This window comes from Eulemur rufifrons, chromosome 30 (assembly GCF_041146395.1).
Source record: "Eulemur rufifrons isolate Redbay chromosome 30, OSU_ERuf_1, whole genome shotgun sequence".
NCBI classification, from domain to species: domain Eukaryota; kingdom Metazoa; phylum Chordata; class Mammalia; order Primates; family Lemuridae; genus Eulemur; species Eulemur rufifrons.
In genome coordinates, this window is record NC_091012.1 from 131,157,854 (window position 1) to 131,185,817 (window position 27,964).

The window sequence follows — 27,964 nt, forward strand, 5'->3', positions numbered from 1 at the left end:
AGGAATGCTTTGGAGAATGAGGTTACTGACTGCAGGTGCAAAAAGAGCACAGGTTCCAGAGGCAGATAGACTCGGGTTCCAATCTGAAATGGTCACTTACTAACCAGTAACTTAACTCCTGAGCCATCAGCTCTCTATCTGAAAGGTGATCGCCCAGCCCACAGGGCCTTGCCTCCCTCCCCAGACTCATATCCCTCCCACTCCAGGCTCTAGCCACAGCAGCCTTCTTTCAGTTCTCCAAATGTGTCTACTCCCTATGCCAAACATGGTAGACGGGCTCACTCAGCATCCATTCTACTCTCTCTTAGCACAACTCCCTGTACTACACAGGCTGGCTAGCTAAAAACTCCACTGTCCAAACACCTTTGCTGCTAGAATTCCAGATGGGACTTAGGTTCCACAAATACACCCACAGAAGACTGATTCAGAACTGAGTGACATGGTGGAAGGGGCAAGGAACAAAACATTCCTTTGGCTAGTCTAGGTCACGTGTGATGCGGATCTGGAGCTGACGCCGCAGCAACAGTTTCCCAATGCTATAGCTTTCTGTGTGTGGCAGAGGCAAAGCTCTCTCAGCAGCCTAGCTTCGCCGCGGAATTTGGGGAATTGTTCTTGCAAGGACAGAATACAGTCTGTATCTTCAGGCCTTCCTTATTATAAATCACTATTTGCTTAAACTAGCCAAAGGAGATCCTGTTGTCCACAATTAACCCTGATCAAGGCAGGTTTTTGTCCAGGCTTTGACCTCTATGTGAAACACTCACCACCCAGCACCGTCCGTCCTTTAACTGCTTAACTCCCATCCACCCTCCATAGCTCAGCCCAAGCTCACGTCTTTGGAGAATACTTCCCTCATTTGCTAGCCCTAGGTCAGATTTTTCTGTTATACTCTACCAGTGCATTCCCTTGCCGTTAGGGCAATAGTCGATTTGCAATTCTACATGTACAGGTGGAATCATTTGATTTGACTCTACCTCCCCCCTTGACTGCAAGTGTCTTCAAAACAAGGACTGTGTTTGTAGTCCTCAGTGTTCCCTTGGCATGGTGGCTGATTTATAGGCGGCACTTAAGTACTTCCAAATGGACAAATGGAGGCTGTAAGTAATACCTACTTTGCAAGACTGTTGGGAGGACTGAAAGGGACCAGCACAACACTGGGAGCAAATAAGCACCTCAGTTGGCAGTGACTGTTGTTGGAACAGGCAACTAGGGGCACAACACTACCTGCTCACCTGAGATCAAGGAAAATACTGATGGGCCTAGGGGCTGAAATGGTGGCACTGTAAAGAAGGGTTCCATATTGACAGGCCGGTGTAAAACTGAGACCAAAAAATCCTGAGGAATAAGCCAAAAACAAATGCCACTCTCCTTTCCAGATTTACAAAGTACTCCCCAGGACCAGGGGTTCAATCAGGTGTTTTCAGCTACATCTGAGAGGCTAAATCAGAGGCACTCCTGTCTACCAAATGAACGGAGGCCCAAGCTATTACCAGAAAGGTTCAGGCCACCATAGGCCTTCAATGCAATTCTCCACACCTTGTGGGGAAAAACAGCCACACTGACACCACAAATAAAATGTGCTCATTTGCTTTCATCAATAGTCTAACCAATCTGTTGAAATACACTAAATCGAAGCCAGAATTCCAGTGTGGACCAGCCTACCATTTTACCATCTTCCCTCCATAGCCCACACGTCTAAGCATGAATTTTGCAAAGCCTTAAGACAGCACCCCAATCAGTCCTGATAGTTTCTAAATAAATGTCTTTTTCCCGTAAACATCTTTCAATTTCTATCTCAGGTACCCTCCTCTTATTTCCTGGAGTTATCTTTCTTTTCAATAATCCAGTATTTCTTTAATATTCTCATTGTGTAACACAAAACATTTTTGCCTTTCAAGTAGAAGTGCCTGCTAGCAAAGAAAGCAAGCAATTAACATCTCTTTAGGCCGGGCGCGGTGGCTCACGTCTGTAATCCTAGCACTCTGGGAGGCCGAGGCGGGTGGATTGCTCGAGGTCAGGAGTTCGAGACCAGCCTGAGCAAGAGCGAGACCCCGTCTTTACTAAAAATAGAAAGAAATTATATGGCCAACTAAAAATATATAGAGGAAAAAATTAGCCGGGCATGGTGGTGCATGTCTGTAGTCCCAGCCACTCGGGAGGCTGAGGCAGGAGGATCGCTTAAGCCCAGGAGTTTGAGGTTGCTGTGAGCTAGGCTGACGCCACGGCACTCACTCTAGCCCGGGCGACAGAGTGAGACTCTGTCTCAAAAAAAAAAAAAAAATCTCTTTAATTATTGAGAAGTGTGGATACATAGCACCTGAGGAATGCAATAAGAAACAGCTAAAAAAGATTTACAATGAGAAAAGTAAAATTCAGTATTAGTTGAATTGAAGGAAGTAAAATGTTTCCTTCCTCAAAAGTAAGGGCTAGGAAATCAGAAAAAGAACTGTAAGCAGGTGAAGGAAATAAGTAGGCAGGAGGCTTGAGGCTATGAAAACTAGGACCTCCTTTTGGTACCAGTGCCCATTTGGGCATCGGTGGCTCCTACAGTAGACTCAATGAAATAGAACACATGGAGGACACACCAACCTTTGACCCCTTAGGAGACTGTGTAAAAGTCCAGCTAGGACCTGACATAAAATGGGGAATGAATCTGCTAAACAAGATCTCAAGAAGGCACATACATACCTAAAAAATGCATCAAACCCATTCCCCCCGACCCCGCCAGCCCCCATTTCAGTTAAAGGGAACTTAGCTATCTAAGCAATACTGAGAGGTCAACACACACACACAGTGTTGACATTTACCATCTCTAATATAAACTAAGTAACTCAACTTCATTGCCATGATCTTATAAACAAGAAATCCCCACTGCAGGTAGGCCTGGGGTTCTCAAGAACCGAAAAGAAGCTGGAGGCTGGGCGAGGTGGCTCATACCTATAATCCTAGCACTTGAGAGGCTGAGGCAGGTGGATCCTTTGAACTCAGGAGTTTGAGACCAGCCTGAGCAAGAGCAAGACCCCCGTCTCTACTAAAAATAGAAAGAAATTATCTGGCCAACTAAAAATATATAGAAAAAATGAGCCGGGAATGGTGGCGCATGCCTGTAGTCCCAGCTGCTCGGGAGGCTGAGGCAGTAGGATTGCTTGAGCCCAGGAGTTTGAGGTTGCTGCGAGCTTGGATGACGCCACGGCACTCTAGCCTGGGCAACAGAGCGAGACTCTGTCTCCAATAAAAAAAATATATATAACAACAAACCAATAAGAAAACACCAATAAACCAAAAGAAAAAGGGGCACAGGATATGAAAAAACAATTCATAGAAAAGGAAATACAAATGACTCATGAACCTAAGATATTCCACTTCACTAATAAAGAGATATGCCAATTAAACTACACTAAGATATCATTTTTTTACCTATCAGATTGGCAAAGATCTGTAAGTTTGTTAGAACATTGTGTTTGCAAGGGTACAAGAAAATAGACATTTTCATATATTGTTGGCAAGCACATAAATTGCTACCACCTCCAACTTGAAAACTGCTATCAAAAATTACAAATGTGTAGACATTTTCACCCAATAATTTCATTTCTAGTAACTGATCCTATATATCTGCAAACAATGCTGTAATTGCAAGTACTAGATGGCAATCAGAAGGGGCTGGCTAAATGATTTATGAAAGATGCACACCAATGAAATACTATGCATTTGTAAAAAAAAAAGATGAGGAAGTACTCTACTGCTATAGAATGTTATTAAAACGTAAAGTAAAAAGTGCTAAATGCACAACAGATGTATAGTATGCTACCATATGTATAAAAAGGTAGAACTATATATTTTGCATATATTACATATAACCATATACAAAAATACCTATTTTCATTTGTATATGAATAGAATATTCACATATAATACTATATAAATAAATAAAGTAAAATGTTTTATGTAGAACTATACAAAAGAAATGGGTCCTATTAGTTGCTCCTGGGATGGGTGGCTGGGAGTTGGGGGCGCGGTGGTAGGGACACTTTCACTCTGTGCCCTTTTGTATCTTCTGAACTTTTGTCATATTTTTTTAAATCTTTAAAAAATTCCTCTGATGAATAAGCATGTTCAAAAGCTCACAACCCATGAGCCAAAAAATAACAGTTGTGGTTTTCACTGTATAATCTAAAACAAGCAACTAAAACCTTAGAGTTCTGTCACTGTGGCCCTGTGAGGCGGGAGCCACCATTAGGTGGGCACATGCCTATGTGTTTCTTTGGATGGATCATCAGCCTGAGGGGCCAACTGATGTGAGGAGTGGAGGAAAACACAAGAACTGAATGAGGAAGCGCCATGGTGCTGAAGCAGCCACAGGGCTACTTCACAGGGGCAAGGTGGGCACTCTCACACAGGGTAGAGGGGAAAGGTTCAAAACTAAGGAAGGAAGAGAATGCCTGAGGCCCTGCTGAAAACCCATACAAACACACACAAACACACACACACACACACACACACACACACACGCCAAATGATGCCTTGGTAAAGAATCCTGAACCGCAAAAGAACCCCGGTGGGCCCAACTTGCTTCATGGGTCACTTCCTTGGGCTGAGTATTAGGTAGGAGAATCAGTGGCTGAGACAGTGCCTAGCACGTGCCACTCATTTGCCTGCTTCACTCTTCTTCCAAACTCAGAGCACCAACTCTCTCATGACTCCACTCTAACCCACCTCACTCAATCCCACCCCAATCCTTCAGCCATGCTCTATCCTTGCTCTCCTTATCCTCCCCGCATCCTGGTCCAGTCTCCGCCTAAAATATCTTTCATAGCTCAAGGAACTCTCTCAGTGCCATATCAGCCTTCCAGAAAGACTATTTCCTCCTATCTCCATCAAAACTCTTAGAATGAACAAATTACTGTGGTGACTATCAGTTCTCTTCTGACTTAAGCCAACAACACTCCAACAGAGCCTCAGGAGTATTCATTTCTTTCACCATCTTTTACACATTTGCCTTTTCTCAGGAGCCATTCCAAGAGGACACAAGGATAATCTGTGTCTGGCCATAAGTACCTACAGTTATTATGTCCAGGGAGGGGTCATGGCAAGAAATTGAGACTGAGTGAAACTGCAGGAGGAAAGGACACAACTTAGTGAAATAAACATTTTTCAAGTTACAGACTTTTTTTTTTTAGAGATGAGGTCTCACTCTGTCACCCAGGCTGGAGTGCAGTGACAAGCGATCCTCCCGCCTCAGCCTCCCAAGTCACTAGGATTACAGGTGTGAGCTGTCCCACTCAGCATGCATATATTTTATATATATATGTGAAGATTTGTATTCACTTGTATATACATAAAATGTTCCTGGAATGATACAAAAGAAGCAGGCAACCTTGGTTGCTTCTGAGATGGGAAACCAATAACGATCAGTCTCCCATCCCTGTGGCTGAGTTTTGCAGATAAATGAGCAGACGAGCAGTGAACTACTTTTTCTAAGAATGAAAAAAATGGAGACATCACATGTACAAGAAAAGATTAGAAAACTCACACTTCATGTTCTCAATGGGGGAAAAAGCATAGACGAATTGAGATGAAAGAGAAAACAAAGAAGGCAAAAGTTGGGGTGAAGAGTAAGGTTCGCACGCAGAGAACGCTGACCATATGGGAAACGGTCAGCAGCTTTGCACAGCCAGAGTGCAGAGGGAGAGAAGCAGTGAGCTGTGTGACCAAAGAGGTAAGCGGGGGCTATGTTCAAAAACACAGATGACATGCTGAGCGCCATAGGCAGAGAGTGATATATTTCAGTCAAGTCAACAGGATGATCGAATTTGTGTTTTTAAGATTGTTTTTGTCTGCAATGAGAATAATGGATTGGAAGAAGGCAGGAGTGGAAGCAAGAAGAAAGCATTCAAGGCTAATATAATAGATTTGGTGACAGAGGATAACAGCAGGAACCAAGAAGTGCAGAGGGATGGACAGATAAGAGAGTTGTTTGGGAAGTGGAATGGCCAGGACTTCGTAAGTGAATGGGCATAGGGGTGAGAGAGGCTAGGCACGGTGGCTCACACCGGTAATCCCAGCACTTTGGGAGGCAGAAGCAGGAGGATTGCTTGAGGCCAGGAGTTCAGGATCAGCCTGAGCAACACAGCGAGATCCCATCTCTACAGGCATGGTGGCACACACTTACAGTCCCAGCTACTTAGGAGGCTGAATCAGGAGGATCACTTGAGCCCAGGAGTTTGTGGTTGCAGTGAGCTATGATAATATGATGCCACAGCACTCTAGGCCTGGGCAACAAAGTGGATACTGTCTCAAAAGAAAAGGTGGGGATAAGACAAGAGTCAAAGACAATGACCAGCCTTCTGTCCTGTGCTGATGGATGAATGGAGCCAGAAGTGGAAGGGTGAAAGCTGGTCTTGTGGGAAAGACATGTCAGTTGACAGTGACAGTGGGACATTCGAGTAAAGATGTCAGGCAGGTGGACCTATGTAGTCATCAGCCTCCAGGTAGAGTAAGTAGAATGAGAAGCAGGACCAGGGATCACCAACATGTAAGGGACAGGCAGAGGAAGGAGGATTGAAAAAGAAGATTAGGAAGAGGTCGCCATAAAAGCAGGAGGAAAACCAGAAGAGCTGGCATCCTGGACACCAAATGATTAGAGTATTTCAAGAAGGTGGTCAGTTTTAAAAGCTGCCAAGAAGTCAAATAAGACAAAAAAAAGTAGTTGCTAGCAACTCTGGCAAAAGCAGAGGCAGTGGGCCAGGCGCGGTGGCTCACGCCTGTAATCCTAGCACTCTGGGAGGCCGAGGTGGGAGGATTGCTCGAGGTCAGGAGTTCGAGACCAGCCTGAGCAAAAGCGAGACCCCATCTCTACTAAAAATAGAAAGAAATTATCTGGCCAACTAAAAATATATATAGAAAAAATTAGCTGGGCATGGTGGCGCATGCCTGTAGTCCCAGCTACTTGGGAGGCTGAGGCAGTAGGATCGCTTAAGCCCAGGAGTTTGAGGTTGCTGTGAGCTAGGCTGACGCCACGGCACTCACTCCAGCCCAGGCAACAAAGCGAGACTCTGTCTCAAAAAAAAAAAAAAAAAAAAAAAAACCAGAGGCAGTAGAGCATAGTGGGAGCAGAAGGTGCAGCAAAATTACAAATGACTACACCATCTAGATGTTTACAATAACTTATGAGAAGTAAACCACAAAATGACCTCTAAACACATGATAACTGATGAAGCAGGAAATAAGACTTATAACTTCTTTACAAACCATTATCAACCATTCCACCAACACAAGATATGCTTAGTATTAATATATGAAATTTCAAATGGAAAAATCCAATACCCAAACAAAAAAAAGTGAAATTCCTAAAATATTAAGCAAAAAGACTGATCATCCCAATCTTTGGGCACTGAATTTGGCATAAGCACCTCTAAAATGCCAAGTCCATGGGCTACAACAGCACTGGCTGGGGGTCCCTAAAAGCCTCCTCCAGGACTCAGAGGTCATGCCCCTTTCTAACCTGGCAGGAAGGACTAGAATACAAGACCAGAAAGGAAGCTAGAAGAGAGAGAGAAGATTGCCATCAGCACATTAACATGGCAACTTGAGGGGAATTAGTCACCCCAGCCTAGCCTAGCACCATGCCCCATAAACACTAATCCCCTACCACCAAGAACCTTCACTTCAAATCCCCTCCTCTACATGACTAATTCAGGTTGGCATTTTGCTTTCTGGAACATGGAGTCCAGCCAAACCAAGTTAACAGGCATAAGAAAGAAACTTAAGAACTGACGAAAGAAAAACACATCAGCCATGAAAACCACAGACTGCTACCTGGGCGAGACAGGCCCCTTGCTCTCGTCTTAAACAGAAGGCCATGCTCCAGATGGCAGCGGGGGGCGGGGGGCCCTCCACTGATGCCAAACAAACATTAAGACAATCAGACTGTTGCAGATTGTTACAATGGACTGTAAAATCCATTCAAAGTCATTCATGTTACAGAACAGAGAAGGAACTTGCCCAAGGTCACACAGAGTTTGGTTGGACCTGGGCGAGAACCTATCTGGTTTTTTCTGCACTATACCGGGAGATCTTTTGATGGCCAATTGCTGCCAAATACCTATGTCCATCCAGCATAGGCTCTCCCCAAAGCTCCAGACCCATGTAACCTACTAACTCTTTGACACCTCCTCTGGGCTATCTCAAAAGCTCAATTCCTGACATCCAACACCAAACTCATGATCTTTCCCCAATGCCAGTGTTTCATCCGGGGCTTCTTAGCTCAACAAATGACATCACCCTTCATCTGGTTCCTGAGCCAGAGACGGAGGAATCATGTCCGGTGTTTCAACTCCAGCCCTGCCACTTCTTAGTTGTGAACTTGGGCAAATTATAAGGTCTTTAAATGTCAGGTTTTGTCATCTGAGAAATGGGATAACAACAGTAATTACCTCATAAGGCAGCTATGGGCATTGAAAGAGATCATGTGCATAAAATGTCAAGCACACAGAAAATGTCTTTGTATATGCGGTTCCCTCTATCTTCTTGTTTGCTCCCCTGTTCCACCCCTTCACCTGGCTAACACCCTTGTATCCTTCTCATTTCAACTCAAATGTTGCTCTCCCCTAGAAGCCTTCTTTGATCAGCCCTTGCCCCTCAAGGCTGGGTCACACCCCACCTTCATTTTTCATCCTCAAGGCATAGTGCAATTTGTATTCACATCCCATATCATAATTCCATATTTACTCTGTGATGGGTTTGGTCGATGACCATCTCCTCCAAAATCTCTGTATGAGGGCAGCAACTGCCAGTATTATACCTCATTTTTGTATTCTAAACACAGTACCTGGCACTTAAGAGGTGTTCACTAAATATCAGTTGACTGAAGAGCTCACGAAGCACGTGTGTCAGCAGGAAGAGGACCTAGAGATTAGAAGAGAAGTCACAGGGCACCAATCCAAGTGAGCGCCCATGGCCATCCCAGCCAGGGGGCTAGATAGAAAGGGTCTGGCAAGCCTGTTCCTACCACTGCGAAGCTCAGGACTCACTGCTTGTTTGACCATCATTCTAACCATTCAGAATTTGGTCTCTACAGAACTAGAACATACTCTGCAGGAACCTGCACGGCACACCCTGAAGAATCTGGGATGAATCCCAGTCCCTTCAATACCTTTCCTAATGTAAACATCACTCCACGGTGGGTGTGATTCTTGTGTTTAAAAGCACATATTTTTGTACCACAGGATTTTTAAATGCAGCCAACTGCTACATCTGGGGCTCAGCTGAAGAAACAACTGTCTATTCCAACTTGGGGGTGAAACTGGGCTATACTGGTCCTTAGAAGCGAATGGCATATTGGTTTTCCAATGTGGTACCACCAAGGGATTTTTGAGAATATTTTTTACTGCACCCCACGTTTGTTTATGCAGCAACTCTAGAACTTGGCCTCCTCGGAATATGGGACTCTAATGTAGGGCAAAGTATTTAAAAAGCACAAGTTTTGACACTGGATGGACTTGGATTCAAATTCTGGCTCTGTCACTTACTAGTTATGAATGAAACCTTAGACCAGCTACTTGACCTCTCTCAGCCACAGTCAAGTCATCTACACTAATAGAGACAGGAGGATCTAGATCTGATGGTTGTAGGAAGCGTTAATATAAATACATAGCATATGGCTAAATTATCTTAAGAAAGTTCTTTGAACACAGAGCACCTCCTTATAGGACCAACTTCTGCACCAAGTCTAACACACTATCCCATCCCCAGAAGGTATTCAGTGAACACCTGGATCTTCTTCAGATTTTGTTTATTCCATTTCAGACTAGCAGCCCACTTCTTTATGGGAGTATCTGACACCACCCTTCTATGCTGAGTAGAACTGCCTGCCCACAAATGTTCCTTCTTCCTGAGTTATACAATTGAAATGTTATACAAACCACCCCACTTCCTCTTGTCTTTAGTGTCAAATAGTAAACTCAGTTTTTTGGTAATTTCTCTCATGTAGACACATACACACACACACACACACACGCACACGCACACGCACACGCACACGCACACACACTTCTTTGAAAATATAATTTCCCTAGTACAGGACCCAGAGATACTACACAAGACAATAGCTGCAGACATAGGAAAAAAATAAGAGCTCTTTATCCAAAGGAAAACACTGGAGAAAGGGAGGCTGAAAATGTCTAAGCTGTGGTGTAGCCAGGAGAAGCTGAGATGTCACCTGTGCTTTTTGCCCTAATATTTCTTTTGTATCTATTATATTTAGGAAACAGTAGCTGCTGCCACTTGTAAAATAACTGTTCTCCAAAGAACACTGGCCTAGGCACTGAGAGAGAATACAGAAGAACTACCTCTGCCTCCCAAAAGTTTACCACATAATTGGAGGCACAAAACAAATGGAAAACAGTTAACTACGCACTGAATGAGTAACAATAAAGAATAAGGCGGACACAAGACAGGCTGCCTTAGAAAAAGTGAAGCTCTCCTGGAGATGGTGCCTAATAATTAGGTAGATAAAGGTAGAAGGGCATTTTAGACATACTAAAGATGAAGAACCAGCCTAGTTTATTCTAGAGACACTGAGAAGGGACAGAAACATACATAGAAGAAAATATTTAGGAAAATATACAAGCAACAGAACAAGAAGCACAGTATTTACATAAGGAGGTAGTTTTGTAACTTCCTTGCAGTAAAAAAGATGGCTCATCAAAAGGCCATGTCCCCAAACTCCAAAGCTTATCTCTACTCTCCCATTGGCATAACCGCATATCATCACTTACCCGGATAAGGGATGCCTGATGCCGAAGGGGCTTGGGTCCTGGGCCCCCTGATGAGGGTCCCTCAGGCTGGACAATGGGCTGTCGAGCTTCATAAGGAGCTGAAACAGCAGGAGGGAAAATCAGCATGGTAAGCAAAAATTTCCACCCAAAAATTGTGACCTCACACTCAAACTGATACAGTATCTGCTTCTCAGGGAAGAACTGACAACAGAATTATTATGAGTATATGCTCAGAGGGCCACCTAGGACAAAAAAACCCCAACACTCTTAGGCACAATTTCACTAAGCAATCTAAAGACACTCAACCAATTGATGATAAGGCAGAAAATATTCACATCGGGTTAATATTAGGAATAAAATTGTGAGGGGGAGGCCGGGCGCGGTGGCTCACGCCTGTAATCCTAGCACTCTGGGAGGCCGAGGCGGGTGGATTGCTCAAGGTCAGGAGTTCGAGACCAGCCTGAGCGAGACCCCGTCTCTACTAAAAATAGAAACACATTATATGGACACCTAAAAATCTATATAGAAAAAATTAGCCGGGCATAGTGGCGCATGCCTGTAGTCCCAGCTACTCGGGAGGCTGAGGCAGTAGGATCGCTTGAGCCCAGGAGTTTGAGGTTGCTGTGAGCTAAGCTGACGCCACGGCACTCACTCTAGCCTGGGCAACAAAGTGAGACTCTGTCTCAACAAAAAAAAAAAAAAAAAAAAAAAAAAAAAAATTGTGAGGGGGAACAGGCAGAACCTCAACTGGGACAGAAAACAACAAGGAGAGCTAGAAAAGTGCCAAGTTATAAGTGTTCAAATTCTAAATAAAAGGTAAATTCTATATACATCCCCCATATAAATGTCTTCCATTTATCATCCATCTCCCAAGAAGGAAATTAATATGCATTTTGAACATTAAGAATCAACATTATCATTTATTTTCTTTTTGAAAAATAAATGGCACTGTTTTCCTTATCAGAATGTAAAACCAAGTAGAGAAAAATATAAAAGTAAATATATATACTTTACATTTATCATTCCATTATTCAATAACCAACTATTTAAAAATAATTTTGCTACATTTTTAAAAAGTTTTTAAGCCACAAAAATGAATGTATATTTTACTCGTTTTATTTCCAGAACACTTAATAATGACCTTGCCAATAGAGCAGGGAGACAGTTAGGCATAACCAGGTGATATTTAAGTCCAACAGAAAGGAGAAATTATGACCCAAGTAGAAACCATTTCTCATTTCTGTAGGATAACAATTCAAATTTTTTAAAGTATATAAATAAGTAAAATGCTTTCTTTCTGTAGCTTATTTATAAATAAAGTTAGGTGGAAAGCAGAGGAGCCTTTTACGGCACCGTGTTTAGCATAGTTTAATCTTTTTAAAGAAGGTACAACAATAGCACATCAAGAAAGAAAAATCACTCTTGGGCTCACATCTGTTTTTTGTATTTCTTCCTAGCAACTGGAATACAACATTATAACACATTAAAATACATTGACACACATGAAAATAGCAAAATGATTGCCTAGCAAACCATTAAGTGGATTTTCAGAACCTGCTAAGAATGAATAAAAACATAAAAACTGCAAAAGAAACATACATAGAAGAGCACATAATCTAAATCTTAAACAGTAAGTGTCAGCTGGTAGGCAGGCATTGCCCTCTGAGAAGTAAGATTTTAAAAATGATTCCATGTTGATGGAACACCGAATTAAACCCTTAATGCCAAAAGGTTTTAAACACAGTAAACAGTAAACAGCTTAGTGGGGTCCTAGTGGTCATGAGCTTTCCTTGGGAAGCGAATCCCAAGTGCCTCTGCTAACCATAAGTGCTTCTACTGCCCAGGAGAGACACGTGGGGGAGGAGGCCACCATCTGGCTCTTGGCTCTTGTCCCTCACCTACAAGGGCCTTCCCTTGGAAGAGACAGACATATCTCATCAGTAAGGCTTGGATGAAGACTTAGCTGCATGGGGGGCTGTTTGCGGGAGGCAGATTTTTCTCTTCCTGCTTGTGTGGGAAGCCTGGGCTGGCCAAGCCTGCCTGCGACTGGAAAGTTGAGTGTCTGAAGCCCATCCAGTCACATATTTAAGACATGTGCCCGCATCCGCCATATCAGTAACAAAGCTGATATCCAAGCCTACATCGGTCTGACTTCTGACTGCTTCCTCAACGGGATCTGACTCAGGAAGTTAAAAGATAGATATTATTTATTGCCTCAACTCTCTTTCCTCCTAAATGAAACCCAAAACATGCAACTCAATGCAAAACAAATAATTCCTCAATCCCCTTACAAGAGGTTTAATAAGGAACTAGAAGTACCATCTTTCTCCAAAGGCCTGAGTATAAAAAAAAAAAAAAAAACCCTAAAGATTCATCACTCTGAAGTTCAGTGTTAAACTAGAACTCTGGCAGTTTCATATACACCTACCGTAAGACCATGCAAACTCCACTTGTAAGTACTAGGGAAATGACAGCATATGTCACAAAAAGATTCATACACAGATGTTTATAGTATCTTTATTCATAATAGCCAAACACTGGAAACACTCACATGTCCAGGAACAGGAGAGTGGATCATCAAATTGTAGTGTATTCATATGACGGAATACTACTGAATAATAAAAAGGAACCCAATGGCTAGGTGCGGTGGCTCACTCCTGTAATCCTAGCACTCTGGGAGGCCAAGGCGGGCGGATCGTTTGAGCTCAGGAGTTCAAGACCAGCCTGAGCAAGAGTGAGACCCCGTCTCTACTAAAAATAGAAAGAAATTATATGGACAGCTAAAAATATATATAGAAAAATTAGCCGGGCATGGTGGTACATGCCTGTAGTCCCAGCTACTTGGGAGGCTGAGGCAGGAGGATCGCTTGAGCCCAGGAGTTTGAGGTTGCTGTGAGCTAGGCTGACGCCAAGGCACTCACTCTAGCCCGGGCAACAGAGTGAGCCTCTGTCTCAAAAAAAAAATTTAAAAAAAAAAGGAGCCCACTACTGATACAACAATATGGATAAATTTCAACCATTATGCTTAAGGAAAGGTGGCAGGCACATACCAGTACAGTCATTCTGTGAAATAATGTCTTTCACAGCAACTTGGATGGAACTGGAAGCCTTTATCCTAAGTGAAGTATCCCAGAAATGGAAAAACAAATACCGCATGTACTCACTTAAAAGTAGGAGCTAAGTGATGTGTATACGTGGTCATACAGAGCAGTATAAGAGACTTTGCAGGCTCAGAAACGGTGGAATGGAAAGGATACGAAGGATCAAAAATTACCTTTCAGGTACAATGTATACTATTCAGGTGACAGGTACACTAAAAGCCCCGACTTCGCTGATAACTAGAATCTATATTGAACTCAGGAAAATCGGCAAGAAAAAAATCAAACAACTCCATTAAAAAGTGGGCAAAGGCCGGGCACGGTGGCTCATGCCTGTAATCCTAGCACTCTGGGAGGCCGAGGTGGGCGGATCGTTTGAGCTCAGGAGTTCGAGACCAGCCTGAGCAAGATCGAGACCCGATCTCTACTAAAAATAGAAAGAAATTATATAGACAGCTAAATATATATATAGAAAAAATTAGCCGGGCATGGTGGCACATGCCTGTAGTCCCAGCTACTCGGGAGGCTGAGGCAGGAGGATTGCTTGAGCCCAGGAGTTTGAGGTTGCTGTGAGCTAGGCTGATGCCACGGCACTCACTCTAGCCCGGGCAACAGAGCGAGACTCTGTCTCAAAAAAAAAAAAAAAAAAAAAAAAAAAGTGGGCAAAGGACATGAACAGAAACTTTTCAAAAGAAGACAGACTAATGGTCAACAAATATATGAAAAATGGCTCAACATTTCTAATCATCAGGGAAATGCAAATCAAAACCACAATGCGTTATCACTTAACTCCAGTAAGAATGGCTTTTATCAAAAATAAATAAAAATTAAATAAATAAATAAATAAATAGAAATAAGTGTTGGCGTGGATGCGGAGAGATACGAACACTCACTCATACACTGCTGGTGGGACTGCAAACTAGTGCAACCTCTGTGGAAAGCAATATGAAGATACCTCAAAGAGCTAAAAGTAGAACTACCATTTGATCCAGCAATCCCACTACTAGGCATCTACCCAAAGGAAAAAAAGGCATTCTATAAAAAAGACATCTGCATTAGAATGTTCATAGCAGCACAATTAACAATTGCAAAGATGTGGAAACGACCCAAGTGCACATCAATCCATGAGTGGATTAATAAAATGTGGTATATGTATACCATGGAGTACTACTCAGCCACAAAAAACAATGGTGATCTAGCATCTCTTGTATTATCCTAGATGGAGCTGGAGCCCATTCTACTAAATGAAGTATCACAAGAATGGAAAACAAGCACCACATGTACTCACCATCAAATTGTTATTACTGATCAAAACTTATGTGCACATACAGTAGTAACATTCATCAGTGTTGAGCAGGTGGGAAGGGGGAGGAGGAAATAGGTATATTCACACCTACCGACAGTGCACACCATCTAGGGGATGGACAGGCTTGAAGCTCTGACTTGGGTGGGGCAAAGGCAATATATGTAACCTAAACATTTGTACCCCCGTAATATGCTGAAATAAAAAAATAAAATAAAATGAAATAATAAAAGCCCTGACTTCAGCACTAAGCAATTCCTCTATGGATCAAAAAACTACTTGTACCCTCTAAATCTACTGAAATTTTTTTAGAAGTATAGTCATTCTGTATGTTTCCATTTGCATGACGTTTAGAACAGGCATCACTAATCAACGGTGATAAAAATCAGAACAGTGCTTGGATTTGGAGAGCAGGGAGTGATCAGAGAGAGGCATCTCTGGCATAATGGAAGTGGTTTTTGGTTTTTGGTTTTGTTTTGGTTTTTTTTTTTGAGACAGAGTCTCACTCTGTTGCCCAGTCTAGAGTGAGTGCCGTGGCGTCAGGCTAGCTCACAGCAACCTCAAACTCCTGAGCTCAAGCAATCCTCCTGTCTCAGCCTCCCGAGTAGCTGGGACTACAGGCATGCGCCACCATGCCCGGCTAATTTTTTCTATATATATTTTTAGCTGTCCATATAATTTCTTTCTATTTTTAGTAGAGATGGGGTCTCGCTCTTGCTCAGGCTGGTCTCGAACTCCTGAGCTCAAACGATTCGCCCACCTCGGCCTCCCAGAGTGCTAGGATTACAAGCGTGAGCCACCGCGCCCGGCCTGGTTTTTTTGAGACAGAGTCTTACTCTGTCACCTGGACTACAGTGCAGTGGCATGATCTCAGTTCACTGCAGCTTCAAACTCTAGGGTTCAAGCGATCCTCCCACCTCAATCTCCAGAGTAGCTGAAACAACAGGTGTGTGCCACCGGCTCAGTTAATTTTTTCTATTTTTCATAGAGACAGGGTCTCACTCTGTTGCTCATGCTGGTCTTGAACTCCTGGCCTTAAGCAATCCTCCTGCTTCAGCCTCCCAAAGTATTAGAATTACAAGCATGAGCCACCTTGCCCAGCCAAAATGTTCTATTCTTGATCAAAGTGGTGTCTACATGGGCATATCCATTTGTTAAAACTCAAATTGAAGATTTAAAACATGTGCATTTTATTATATGTAAATTTTACCTCACTTTTAAAAAAGTATAAAAAGGAATGAAGGCATGCACAGCCTTGGCATAGGCTGTTGAGAGTCAAGAAAGATGGAGAAGGCCAGGTGCGGTGGCTCATGCCTGTAATCCTAGCATTCTGGGAGGCCGAGGCAGGCGGATCATTTGAGCTTGGGAGTTCGAGACCAGCCTGAGCAAGAGCGAGATCCTGTCTCTACTAAAAATAGAAAGAAATTATATGGACAGCTAAAATATATATAGAAAAATTAGCCGGGCATGGTGGCGCATGCCTATAGTCCCAGCTACTCGGGAGACTGAGGCAGGAGGATCGCTTTAGCCCAGGAGGATTGCTTGAGGCCAGGAGTTTGAGGTTGCTGTGAGCGAGGCTGATGCCATGGCACTCTAGCCCAGGCAACAGAGTGAGAGTCTGTCTCAAAAAAAAAAAAGAAAGAAAGAAAGAAAGAAAGAAAGACGGAGAGAAGCAGGCTGCTTCCTTGCCACTGGGTGAATGGAAGCCCGATTTGGATGGAATGAGGAGAGAATGGGGGCATGAGGGAGAGAGGGAGAGAGGGGGGAGGGAGAGAGGGAGAGAGAGAACAGACAAGGTTTTCAAGGAATATCAAAGGTAGAACTTGATGACAGGCTGACTCAACAGAACAAAAACAGATTCACCTGTGAATTAATAAAAAACCAACTTCCAAACCCAAATAAGATCAGAAATAAAAAAACCCACTTTTAAAAATAGGGATATCAGGCAGGGAAACAATAAAAGGAAAATGAAGAATTCTCAACTCTATTTAGTTTGCAATGCCAATGAGATATTCAAGTTGCAGAACAGTGATTTTTTTGTTACTGTCCATTAGCGACACAATCTTGCATGTGCATAGGACTTAATCTCCAACCATATTTTATACTCATGTTCTCACTTAATCCTCATAACACCCCTCTAGGATACTGTTACCAGTACACTTTAAGAGAGGAGAGGAAATCATGGTTTGGAGAAGTTAAATGGCTTGCCCAAAGTCCTACAGCTAGTTCACACCTTCTGTTTCCAATCAGAAGCTACTGCCATTATGCCACACCTGCTTCTCTGTGCAAGATTACAGACAGCCTCTCTTTTAGTTCAGCCTGGCACACATTTTTATTTCTGTGTCCCTCTAGAAGTCGCCACTATTTTCAATGCAGCAAAAACCTGCAGAAAGTGGGTCATTTGGGGACACAGCCCACAAATTAAAAACGGGGGTTACAGATATCCAATTCTAAAATACCTTTAATTGGTCATATCTTAAAGTAGAAGTCTGAATCCCAGGAGGACAAGATGCTGCAGTGAATTTATAGTGCTTTAAGCATTGCAGCCTGAGCAGCCAAGTCTGCAAGTCATCCTCAGAACCAACTAACGTATTTTACCATTAACAAGGCCAGCAGAGCACAAATGTGAGCAAGAAGGCAACCCCAAAACTATGCACATTACATACCTCTCACCAAAATGCTACCCCTAGCATTTCCTTTATCCTTATTCCAAAACACAAGACCTATATATTTTCATTTATGTGCTCAGTCTTTAAAGGTTGGATCACCTCTTTTGCTTCTACATAGTTATATTTTTTAAAGAAATTTCATAAAAGCAGTTATTATATAAATATGTTTGGTTTCTTTGCAGAAAGGCGTAACAATGTCAAAAAAAATACAAACCCTTAACATGCTATGTTCCTGTTTAATAAAATCTGTATATGAAAGATTAAATCATCTAAATAGTTGTTTACAAGCCTAAAGATGAACTGGTTTCTAGGACAGAAAAGCATTATTGCAATATGTTTAATTCCTTCTTTAAAGAAACCTTGAGAATATAAAATTAAATTAAGCCATGTTTCCACAGACAGGAGTAATTAAATCAGGAAATTAAGCAGCTGGTGGCATTGCTGCCTGGTAGATTAAGGCATCTGGAAGACACTGCCTGGGACAGCTGGCCCCCAGGTCGCCTCTTACCTGGATGCATCTGTTCTGTGCCGCTCCGCAGTTTGCTGTAGCCATGGCTCAAGGGCACCCTCTGGTAATGAGGTGGAGAAGAAGGAGGGGAGGCAAGGGGTGACATCGTAGGAGACTGTGTTTCCTGCTTCAAAGAACCAGAGCAGAGTTCAGAGGCAACCACTGGAGAAGCCCGGCATTCTAAGCTGCAGTCAGGAAGCATAACGAAACTCTACTGCTGGTGACCCGGCTAATTTAACAAATGGGGAGAAATGTTTTCTCAAAAATGCAGCATGGTTAAAAAGCAGTGTCTGAGGATTCAAGTCTCCCAGAGAATAAAGTCTCATCAGTGCTGAGCTACCTAAATTGCTGAAACCAGCCTGAAACACTGAATTATTCCAATAATATTTTCCTTTACGAAAATGAAAGACACTGATCACATGAAAAAACATTCATACCCCACCAATTGTGATCTCTTTGTGGATAGATTCAGTTTTCATTCTTTAACAAAGACTCCTATTTCCTGAACTTATATTTATCAACTTTTACAGCAAATGTAAATATAAAAATATATTTAAATGCTTAATGCTAAAATATTCTTGGAGCTTACTATGCCAAAGTAAGATGATAGCCTTTTTTTTTTTTCATAATGAGAGACCGCAAAACAATTCATTATGAGTAAACCACTCCAAGTGGTTTACTCCTAAATGCTAAGATGAAGCCTTAACAAGCTACAATTTGAATCCCAATTTGAATACGAACCTGATGTAGGACCCGAGGCAAGGTAAGTAACTGTTAATGGAAAAAAAGCCAAACTCTATAAAATAATTTTAAAAAGATTTATTCTGAGCCAATTTTGAGGACCATGACCCAGAGCCACGCCCAAGAAGCCTTGAGCAAGAGAACTTGCTGTGGTTACAGTTTGGCTTTATACATTTCAGGGGGACAGGAGTTACAGGTAAAGTCATAAATCAATACGTGGAAGGCATACATTGGTTAGGCCCGAAAAGGTGGGCCACCTCGAAGCAAGGCTTACAGGTCATAGGTGGGTTTAAAGATTCTTTGACTTGTAACTGGTTAAAGACATGATAAAGGCTTGGAATGTTCTAACAAAAGGAGCTGTTTATCAGAGATGAGCCACCGGACATATATTTGTTGTGTAAATTGAGGACCTGCAGGTGTGTCTTGCATACCCTTAGGCCTGTTAATGGGTTACAAAGGATGTCCCCAAGAAGGGAGGAGGGAATGATGAGGCATATCTAACCTCCCTTCTCCTGGAAGGAAATTTAGGTTTAGGATATTCCTGTGGCCACGAGGGGGTCCATTCAGTCAGCCAGTAGGGGGTGAACCACAAGATTTTATTTTATTCACACAACCTTACCTGCTGCTGGGTCTCCTCTTTTGTTTTTAAACACTACCAGTAGACTGGTAACTTTGGAGGACCCAAGTAACAAAGAAACAGTGTTTTTAGCAACATAGAGACTAAATAGGCTCCCTTAGTCTAAAGAGAAATACGTAATCTGAGATACTAATCAAATACTCTTCTTTAAGAAAAATGAAAATATATTTGCTCTGAAAAGTAAGCTCACACCCATAGATTGGGTTGGCCTAGCATAAACTCAGCCTAAAGTGAAAGGATGTGTCCTCATTCACAGAGCCAGGACTGGGCCTAGAAATTTCCCAAGGCATCGACCACCACAGACAGTGGATCCTCATTCCTCTCCAAATGCTGATACGAAAACATGCCAAAGAACACTGACTGAAAATTCCTATAACCCCTCTTTTTTAATATATTCCTAAAGAACTGGCTTAAAATGAGTCAGAATTATGAAAGAAACAGTACATGGAATTGTTTAACAGGATGTGCTATATCTCCCTTAACTATAAATATAAAACTTCTAAAGCAACACCTCATATATCCAACATCATCAGGGTGAGGCAAAAAAGTTAGTTTTCCAACATAATCCTTTAATATTCATTGCATTTTAAAAATATTTTGATTCAGTTCTTCTTAAAATGTAACAAATGTCTACCTTATAGAAGTCACTGTGTCAAATATAATTTGACTTCTCTGCATGATTCAGTCTCTTTATTAGAAGAGCTGTACCTGGATGTCTTCAGGGTTTACCAATGTGTAGACTATTTACCTCTTCCTGATAGGCCCATTCTTCCAGGATTTTATACTTTTGTCTCTACCAATCACCATCTGATTACTGTAATTAGTAGTATAATTTTAAAAACCCATCCTCCCTATTCTGGTTCCAAACCTGCTAAACGGGTAATGGCAGCATTTCCCAAGATGGCATTCCAAATATGTTCCCCAAGAAAGGATTCCCCAGTGAAAGAAGTTTACAAAACACAGATCTCTGGGTCTCTTCACTACAGAACTTCTCAGGGCCTTTATTGTGCTAATGTGCTCTGTGAATTTCCAAGACTGAGGATTAGTCTCTCCCCCAATAATGGGATATGAAACAGCATTCTCCAAACATATTTAACCAGAGAAACCTTTTCTCCAGACTTCTTTCTGGAGGAGAGGACCTATTAAAAACTCCTATAAGTTACATTTCAAAGAACCGATTTAGAAAATCACTGACCTAGAGAAATCAAATAAGTGTATTAAATCAGCAGCTTTTTAGACACGATTCTACTTTAAAGTAGGCTCCAAAGGGCCCATGGGTGGCTCATGGTAATTTCTATACATCAGCCCCTTTTTCCTGCTATGAGGAAACTTTACTGGCTCACTACCAAGTCTGTAATTGTGTTCCAGATGGTGAGATTTGCTGGAAGCTTAACAGCAGATATGAGTCCCTGCTACGTAAGGTTTCATGGTCAGAATCAAATGAGCGTGCCTGATCAGACTGCTTACCTGTTTATCCTCATCGTCCATTCTTTTGAAGGAATTTTTTTCCGTGGTTAAATACGGAATCTGAACTTTAGTTCCATGCAGCTCAGCTGAGTTTCCAAACCGTATTTCGCCATCATTCTTTGACATCATAAAGCGAGGCAGAGGCAATTCTTTAGGATCAGAAATCAGAGAGGCTCAAGTGAGATTTTATTTAAAAACGGCAAAAAGGGGAACTCAATGGCCAAAAGATGAATCATTTTTGAGGAAAAATTCCAGAGTACTAAATATAGATTAAATTTTGATTTAGACACAATGAGGACTCCTATAATAATGTCATGATAGAAAAATGCTACAGTTTAACTACGGTATTCTGGCTTAACATTTTTCAACGTTGCCAAATCATTCCAGAACAAATTGAGGTTTGAGACTGATCTCTCACTTTATCCTTTAGTCCAACAACCAAGAAAAAGGATGTGACATTGTATAAATATAATAACAAGTGACAAATGGTAGCAGGTAAAATTTACATAGCACTTAAACATGCCAGGCACAGCATTAAGGATCAAATTAACTCATTTAATCCTCACAACAACTCTGTAAGATAAAGCTATCATTATGCTCCCTTTACAGCTGTGGAGACAGACATGAAGGAGCTAAGTAACATCTCCAATATCACACAGCTCATCTGTGGCAGAACCAGGGTTCGAACCCAGGCAAGCTGGTTCTTGACCAGTGCCCTACAGAAAGGTCCTTCATTCCCAGGGCAAACTTACTGGGTAGAAGTAAGTAAAGTTTCTCACCCTATATATACTTTAAGGGATTTTCAAACTCAATCTATAGTTGTCTTTTTGTAATGGAATAAGGAAAATGATACCAAGTCAGAGCAATCAATCTAACGTTCAGCCATCTTCTGTCAAAACCATTTGCCACTCACACTGATGCAAAGAGCTGAAATGCGACAGTCTGGTATATTTACTTATCTTTCAAATTTCTGACAGAACTATCTTGAAAATGGAAATGATGCTTTGGCACCCTTCTGGTTCTCAGCACAGCAAATCACACACAATCATATACCATAAAGATCTACAAAAATGGGGACAATATTATGGATTATGCATAATGATTTGCATCTGTATCCATTGTTCAGGATAATACTCATCAGTGTGTCTTTGCGCTTCCATCCACCCTCTATTCCAAAAACACAGCTGCACTTCCAATGATTGATGCTGTGCTAAAGCCAGAAAACATCTTAGCAACAGCAAGAAAGTATCCAAGCTCCCCAGGCAAAGAAGGCCGCTGGTTCTCTAATATCCACATCATGTTTATTTTTAGTTGCTATGTCCACATTTGATTCAAAGAAGCAGGCAATATGACAAATCCCTGCGTGATCAATCAGCCAAAGGCCCAAGAGACATAAATAGAGTAACCAATCTGGAAAATTAAACCAAGACTCTGCTCTAAAGAGAGGATGGCCACCATTTTTAATTTTTTAATGTTTCCCAACCTCAGGCAGCTCTCCAGCATTCAAAGCAGGAATGGGCTTCAAATGCAAAAAGGCAAGAGAAGAAACTCTAGATTCTCAGTAAATCAAATATAAGCTAATCCTATGGTTCTGTTCTGAGAAAGATATTTGTTTCAGCTCAGTCTGCAAAAAGAATCTAAAGAGATGGATCAAGATCACATAAAATACCCACTAGAGGATGACTGTCTTGAGGGAGAAATGAAAGAAATACTCAGTATTTATAAGCTCCCTGGCCAGTGTTTCACTGGCATTCAACAGATAACTCCAGGGAACAATGGAATATAATCATGATATTATGAATATCAATTATTATACTAGGACTTCAATCAGGCTCCCAGATACCCTTTAGAATATTGTCACTTCATATATCCTTCCCCCTTGGCTATGGCATTTCTCCAGAACTGTTCATCTAGGAAACCACCTCTCTCCCCGAGACAGCCACCAAACAGCAAAAGACAAATACAGCTGAATTTCTCTTATACTTTCTTTGGACATGTGGTTTTAAACAACTCTCACTTAACAGAATTGTAACCATACATAAAAATATTCTTATCAATGAAAATTTTCATAAAGGTGTCATTTCCCTTAAGCTGCTACAAGGTTTTAAAAAGCAAAATGTAAAAGCAGTATGTAAATTTTCAATCTGAATGTTATTCCCATTCATATGTGTATCAAATTCGATAGTGAAACTTTATTAGAAAATTAATCAATAAAGTATCTGCTATACTTGCAGTCCCCAACCCTTGGGCCACGCATCACTACCTGAGTTCTGCTCTCCCTCTTCCTACTCTGCTCCCCCACCATGGAAAAATTGTCTTCCATGAAACTTAGAAATTGAGTCACACAGCAGGAGCTTCATCTGCATTTATAGCCGCTCCCCATTGCTCGCACCACCACCTGAGCTCTGCCTCCACCCCCGCCTCCCCTACCCCAGCCCCTGGCCCCATGGAAAAACTGTCTTCCAAGAAACAGGTCCCGGTTTAAAAAAAAAAAAAAGAAAAAGAAACAGGTCCCTGGTGCCAAAAAGGTTGGGGACCGCTGTGCTACACAATGACACGTTAGTAATCACAGAAGGTGGTCTGTTTGTAGTAGTTGGTGAGAACCTTACCTCCCAAGTTGAATTAAATTAACACATAGGAAACAAATTGAAAGTTCAAACTAAATGTTTATAGGGTCCAAGGAGACAATGAAAGTGGCCATCCAAGGCAACAATTTATTTCATAATGGCATCTTAGGTTATATTCTTTGAATATAGAAACACCTTTTGTATATTAAATATAAAAGACTACTTTTCCCTTCCATGCTTCCCCTTTTTTAAACATGTGACCCTCTACAAAAGTAAGGGGAAAATCCTTTGGTTTTCCATATTTGATGGAGACATAGACACAAGAAATACTTTAATTTCCTCTACCCATTAGAAAAAACATAAGCAGCATAAATGCAATAATAAATGGCAAGTGACACTGAGCCTCCTGAGCCAAACAACAGGGAATGGAGAGCGCTGCACAGAGAGCCAATGTCCTGTTTAAAATGGCAGCCACTGTTTACTGTCCTTCAATGCTGTTCACTAGAAATATAATGTGAGCCACATATGTAACTGTGAATTTTATACTAGCTACATTAAAAACTTTAAAAAAAGTGAAATAAGACAGTCACAAAAAGACATGATTTCACTTAGATGAGGCATCAAGGGTAGTCAAACTCAAAGAAACAGAAAGGATAAGGGTAGTTGCCAGGGGTGGGCAGGGAGGGGAAGATGAGTTGTTTAATGAGTACAGAGCTTCTCTTTTACAAGGTGAGGTAAAAAAAACTTCTAGAAATTGGTTACACAACAATGTGAATATACTTAACACTACTGAACTGTACATTTAAAAATGGCTAAGATGAGAAATTTTATGTTATTTCTATTTTATCACAATTAAAATTTTTAATTTTAAAAGGTAAAATTAATTTTAATCATCTATTTTGACCCAATATTATCATTTCAGCATGTAATCAATAAATTATTAATGAAACATTTTACATTTTACATCATGTTTTCATACTAGGTCTTCCAACTCCCATGTGTTCTCTACCGTCCCTGCACACCTCACTTCGTACTGGCTACAGTTTCGGTGCTCAGTAGCCACACATGTGTTCCCCAAACTAGTTCATGGTCTCGTGGCAATCTGGCATAGTTTGCAGTGGAAGGGGAGAGAATTAGGACAAAAGAGTTATTTATAAAACTGAATGTATTCAATTCTAAGACTTTTTTTGTTTCTCTTGTTGTGTCCTTTTATGAAATCGATGAGGTATAATGAAAAAGCACAGCTCCAGTTGTTAGTTGCTACCTGGGAATGTGGCCATTGTGGCCAGAAATCTGTATTATACTAAGAAACATTATAATGTTAAATGTCAGCAACTAATTGAATTATTTTTCAATTATGTAAAGGGTATTGCGTATGGAGGAATAATTTATATGGATCTTTAAGTATACCATTTGAAGAGCTTTGATAAATATATATCCATGTAACCAACACCCAAATTAAGATATAGAATTTTCCTTCACATTCCTTTCCAATTAATCCCCTCCCCTTATTCTATCCAGCAACCTCTGTACTAATTTCTAAACCCACAGATTATCTCTGCCATTAAAGAACTTCATAAATGAAATCATACAGTATCTGTCCTTGTGACTAGCTTCTTTCACAACATTGTGTCTGTGATAATTACCCAATATACTGTATGCATAGTTCATTCTTTTTCATTGCTATGGATTAATCCATTTTTATGAACATATTGAAATTTTTATCCATTGTCCTACGATAAACATTGGGTTTTCTCCACTTTGGGGACATTATGAATAAAGCTGCTATGAAATTCTTATAAATGTTTTTGGATAGATGTGAATTTATTTATCTTGGGTATATACCTAAGAACCAAATCCAGCCTGCTGCCTATTTCTGTACATCCTGCAAGTATGATGTTTGAATATTTGAAAAAAATCAAAAGAAAAATAATATTTCATGACATGAAAATATAAGATTTAAATTTCAGTGTCCACAAACAAAGTTTATTGGAACACAGCCTTCATTTACATATTGTCCATGGCTACTTTCATACTACAACAGAGTTGAGTAGTGACAAAGATCATATGACTCACCAAGTCTATCTGGCCCTTTACAGAAAAAGTTTGCTGACACCTGTCTTACACAACTCAATGGTTTACCTGAAATGTAGTCCTACTAAATCAACAAAATTTCATTTAACAGAAAACTATTTTATACTGCTTGGGGCTTTTTATTTAAATTTTAAATAATTTAATTAAAAATTCAATTTCTCAGTCATACTAGCCAATCTTCAAGTGCTGAATAGCCAGCCACATGTGGTTAGTGGCTACCATATTGGATAATACAGTTCTAGATGCTTGACAAAGGATTCCCTGATTTTATGCTTACAGGACCCTATAAGGCAGGTAGTATTGGTATCCCTTTTATCCAGATGAGTCATTTGAAATTCAGAGAGATTAAAGCACTTGCCTAAGGGTACACAATTAAGAGGTGATAAAGCAAAATTAGGTAATCTATTGCTGTGACCCATACTCTTAGCCACTAGGCTATACTGAAATTAAAATCCTTTCTATTACAGATTTGAACATTTAGCATGACACTGTGGCATTTCAGAGCTGGAAAATGGTCTAGAAAAAACCTGCTCAAATATCTGCATTTTGCAGGTGATGAAATAAGCCCAGGAAAGGGAGGGCAAGACTTCTCTTAGTCATGTAGCAATATAGTAACAGAGCTATGAAAACAACAAAAACTCCTGCCTCCAAACTCCCTACTCTCCCACTACTTTTTGTTGCCTATTCATTTATATCAGCTACTTACAGGTTAACAAAAAATTATGCCAATAATTTTCTACAATTCCAAAGTGAAGTCATCCCCACATCTTTCTGAAATTACTTTGGGAAAAAACATCAGGCCAGTCTCATCAATCCAGGCCTGGGTTGATCAAAGTCTTCTAGTCTCCTATTATCCTCCTATCTACCCATTAATCTGAAAAACCTCATCAATTTGGAACGGATAGCTAGACAGCTAGATCAGGAGGGTGGAGACTAGAGTCGGAAGGGTGATCTTATAAATTTTGGGCAGGGGAGGGTGGTAAATAAGTTACATTTACTGGCCATACCATGGGCAGAACCCAGGAGTGAGTTAGGAGGTCAGCAATACACTGCACTCTGCTACCACCAGGCAGTCTCCCCTTTACTTCACCTCTTTGGGCCTCAATTATCCTATATGTAAAAGGCGATTATCTCTAGGCCTCTTCGAACTTATATCCTCTGTGTCCATCCCATATACTGTATTTCTCTGGTAAAAGGGCTCTTCACTGGGCTCCATGAATAGGTTCTGGGGGGTGCAGAAACCCCTGAAATTGAAGGCAACATTTTTTACATAATATCAATGTTTATTTTCATGGTGAGGTTCAGAGCTTTTATTAATACTAGATTGTCAAAGAATCCCATAACAAAGATAAACAAAAATAAATAAGGTTGGAAACTACTGCTCAGCAGCTTAGGGAAGACCTTTGAGGAGCAACAATAGAGTTAAAGACATGGGTATGGGGTAGGGGGATGGGACCCCCTAGAAAACACAATTGGCCAGTTGTACAATGTGTCAACCTGTGTAGGTGAACTTTGTCCAAAGCAGCTCTGAGTCCCTGTAGCAAGGCTGAGAGAGGGTGTGAAAGAAATTGCCAAAGGAAAGAGAGATTGGGTTGAACGTTAGGCAGAAAGGCTGAGTTGACCTTGACTTCATGGGAGATCCCAACACAGTATTTAGTACTCAAAATCCTATAAAAGTTGACAACATTTAATTTTGTCAGGAATGCTACCCCAAACTATTAAATATTATCAATTTCATAAAAGAACACTTAACAAGAGCATTAAAAAAGTCTTAGAACTGAATACATTCAGATCTATAAATAACTCTTTTGTCCTAATTCTCTCTCCTTCCACTGTAAACTGTGCCAGACTGCCACCAGACCTGAACCAGTATGGGGAACATAGCCCCAGAGACTACATGAATCATGCCATCGCACTATCGGGATTCAGAGGCTCCCAAACGGACTATGGAAAAGGAATCAAGGAGTCTGTCACCTTGGATAAGAAAAAAAATTACGTCTTTATTTCCCCTTCTCTAACTGAAATTTAGCATTTCTGTCAATTCTGCTTATAGGCAACAAAACACTGTAGTATCATTAGCAACACCTATTTTTTTTGTCACCCAT

At 41.1% G+C, this 27,964-nt stretch overlaps 1 protein-coding gene across 2 annotated transcripts in view; it reads right to left on the reverse strand.

Moving 5' to 3' along the window:
* Window positions 1-27,964, reverse strand: part of REPS2 (RALBP1 associated Eps domain containing 2) — a 186,269-nt gene that overhangs the window by 101,216 nt on the left and 57,089 nt on the right. Inside the window, exons 3-5 of one of the 2 annotated variants that reach the window (XM_069462874.1) lie at window positions 21,199-21,347; window positions 18,354-18,477; window positions 10,776-10,873 (exon numbers count right to left, since the gene is read on the reverse strand). In XM_069462874.1, the coding sequence (XP_069318975.1) occupies window positions 10,776-10,873; window positions 18,354-18,477; window positions 21,199-21,347 (371 nt within the window). Of the gene's footprint in view, window positions 1-10,775; window positions 10,874-18,353; window positions 18,481-21,198; window positions 21,348-27,964 lie in introns of both variants that reach the window. The other variant, XM_069462873.1, reaches the window with a different exon arrangement.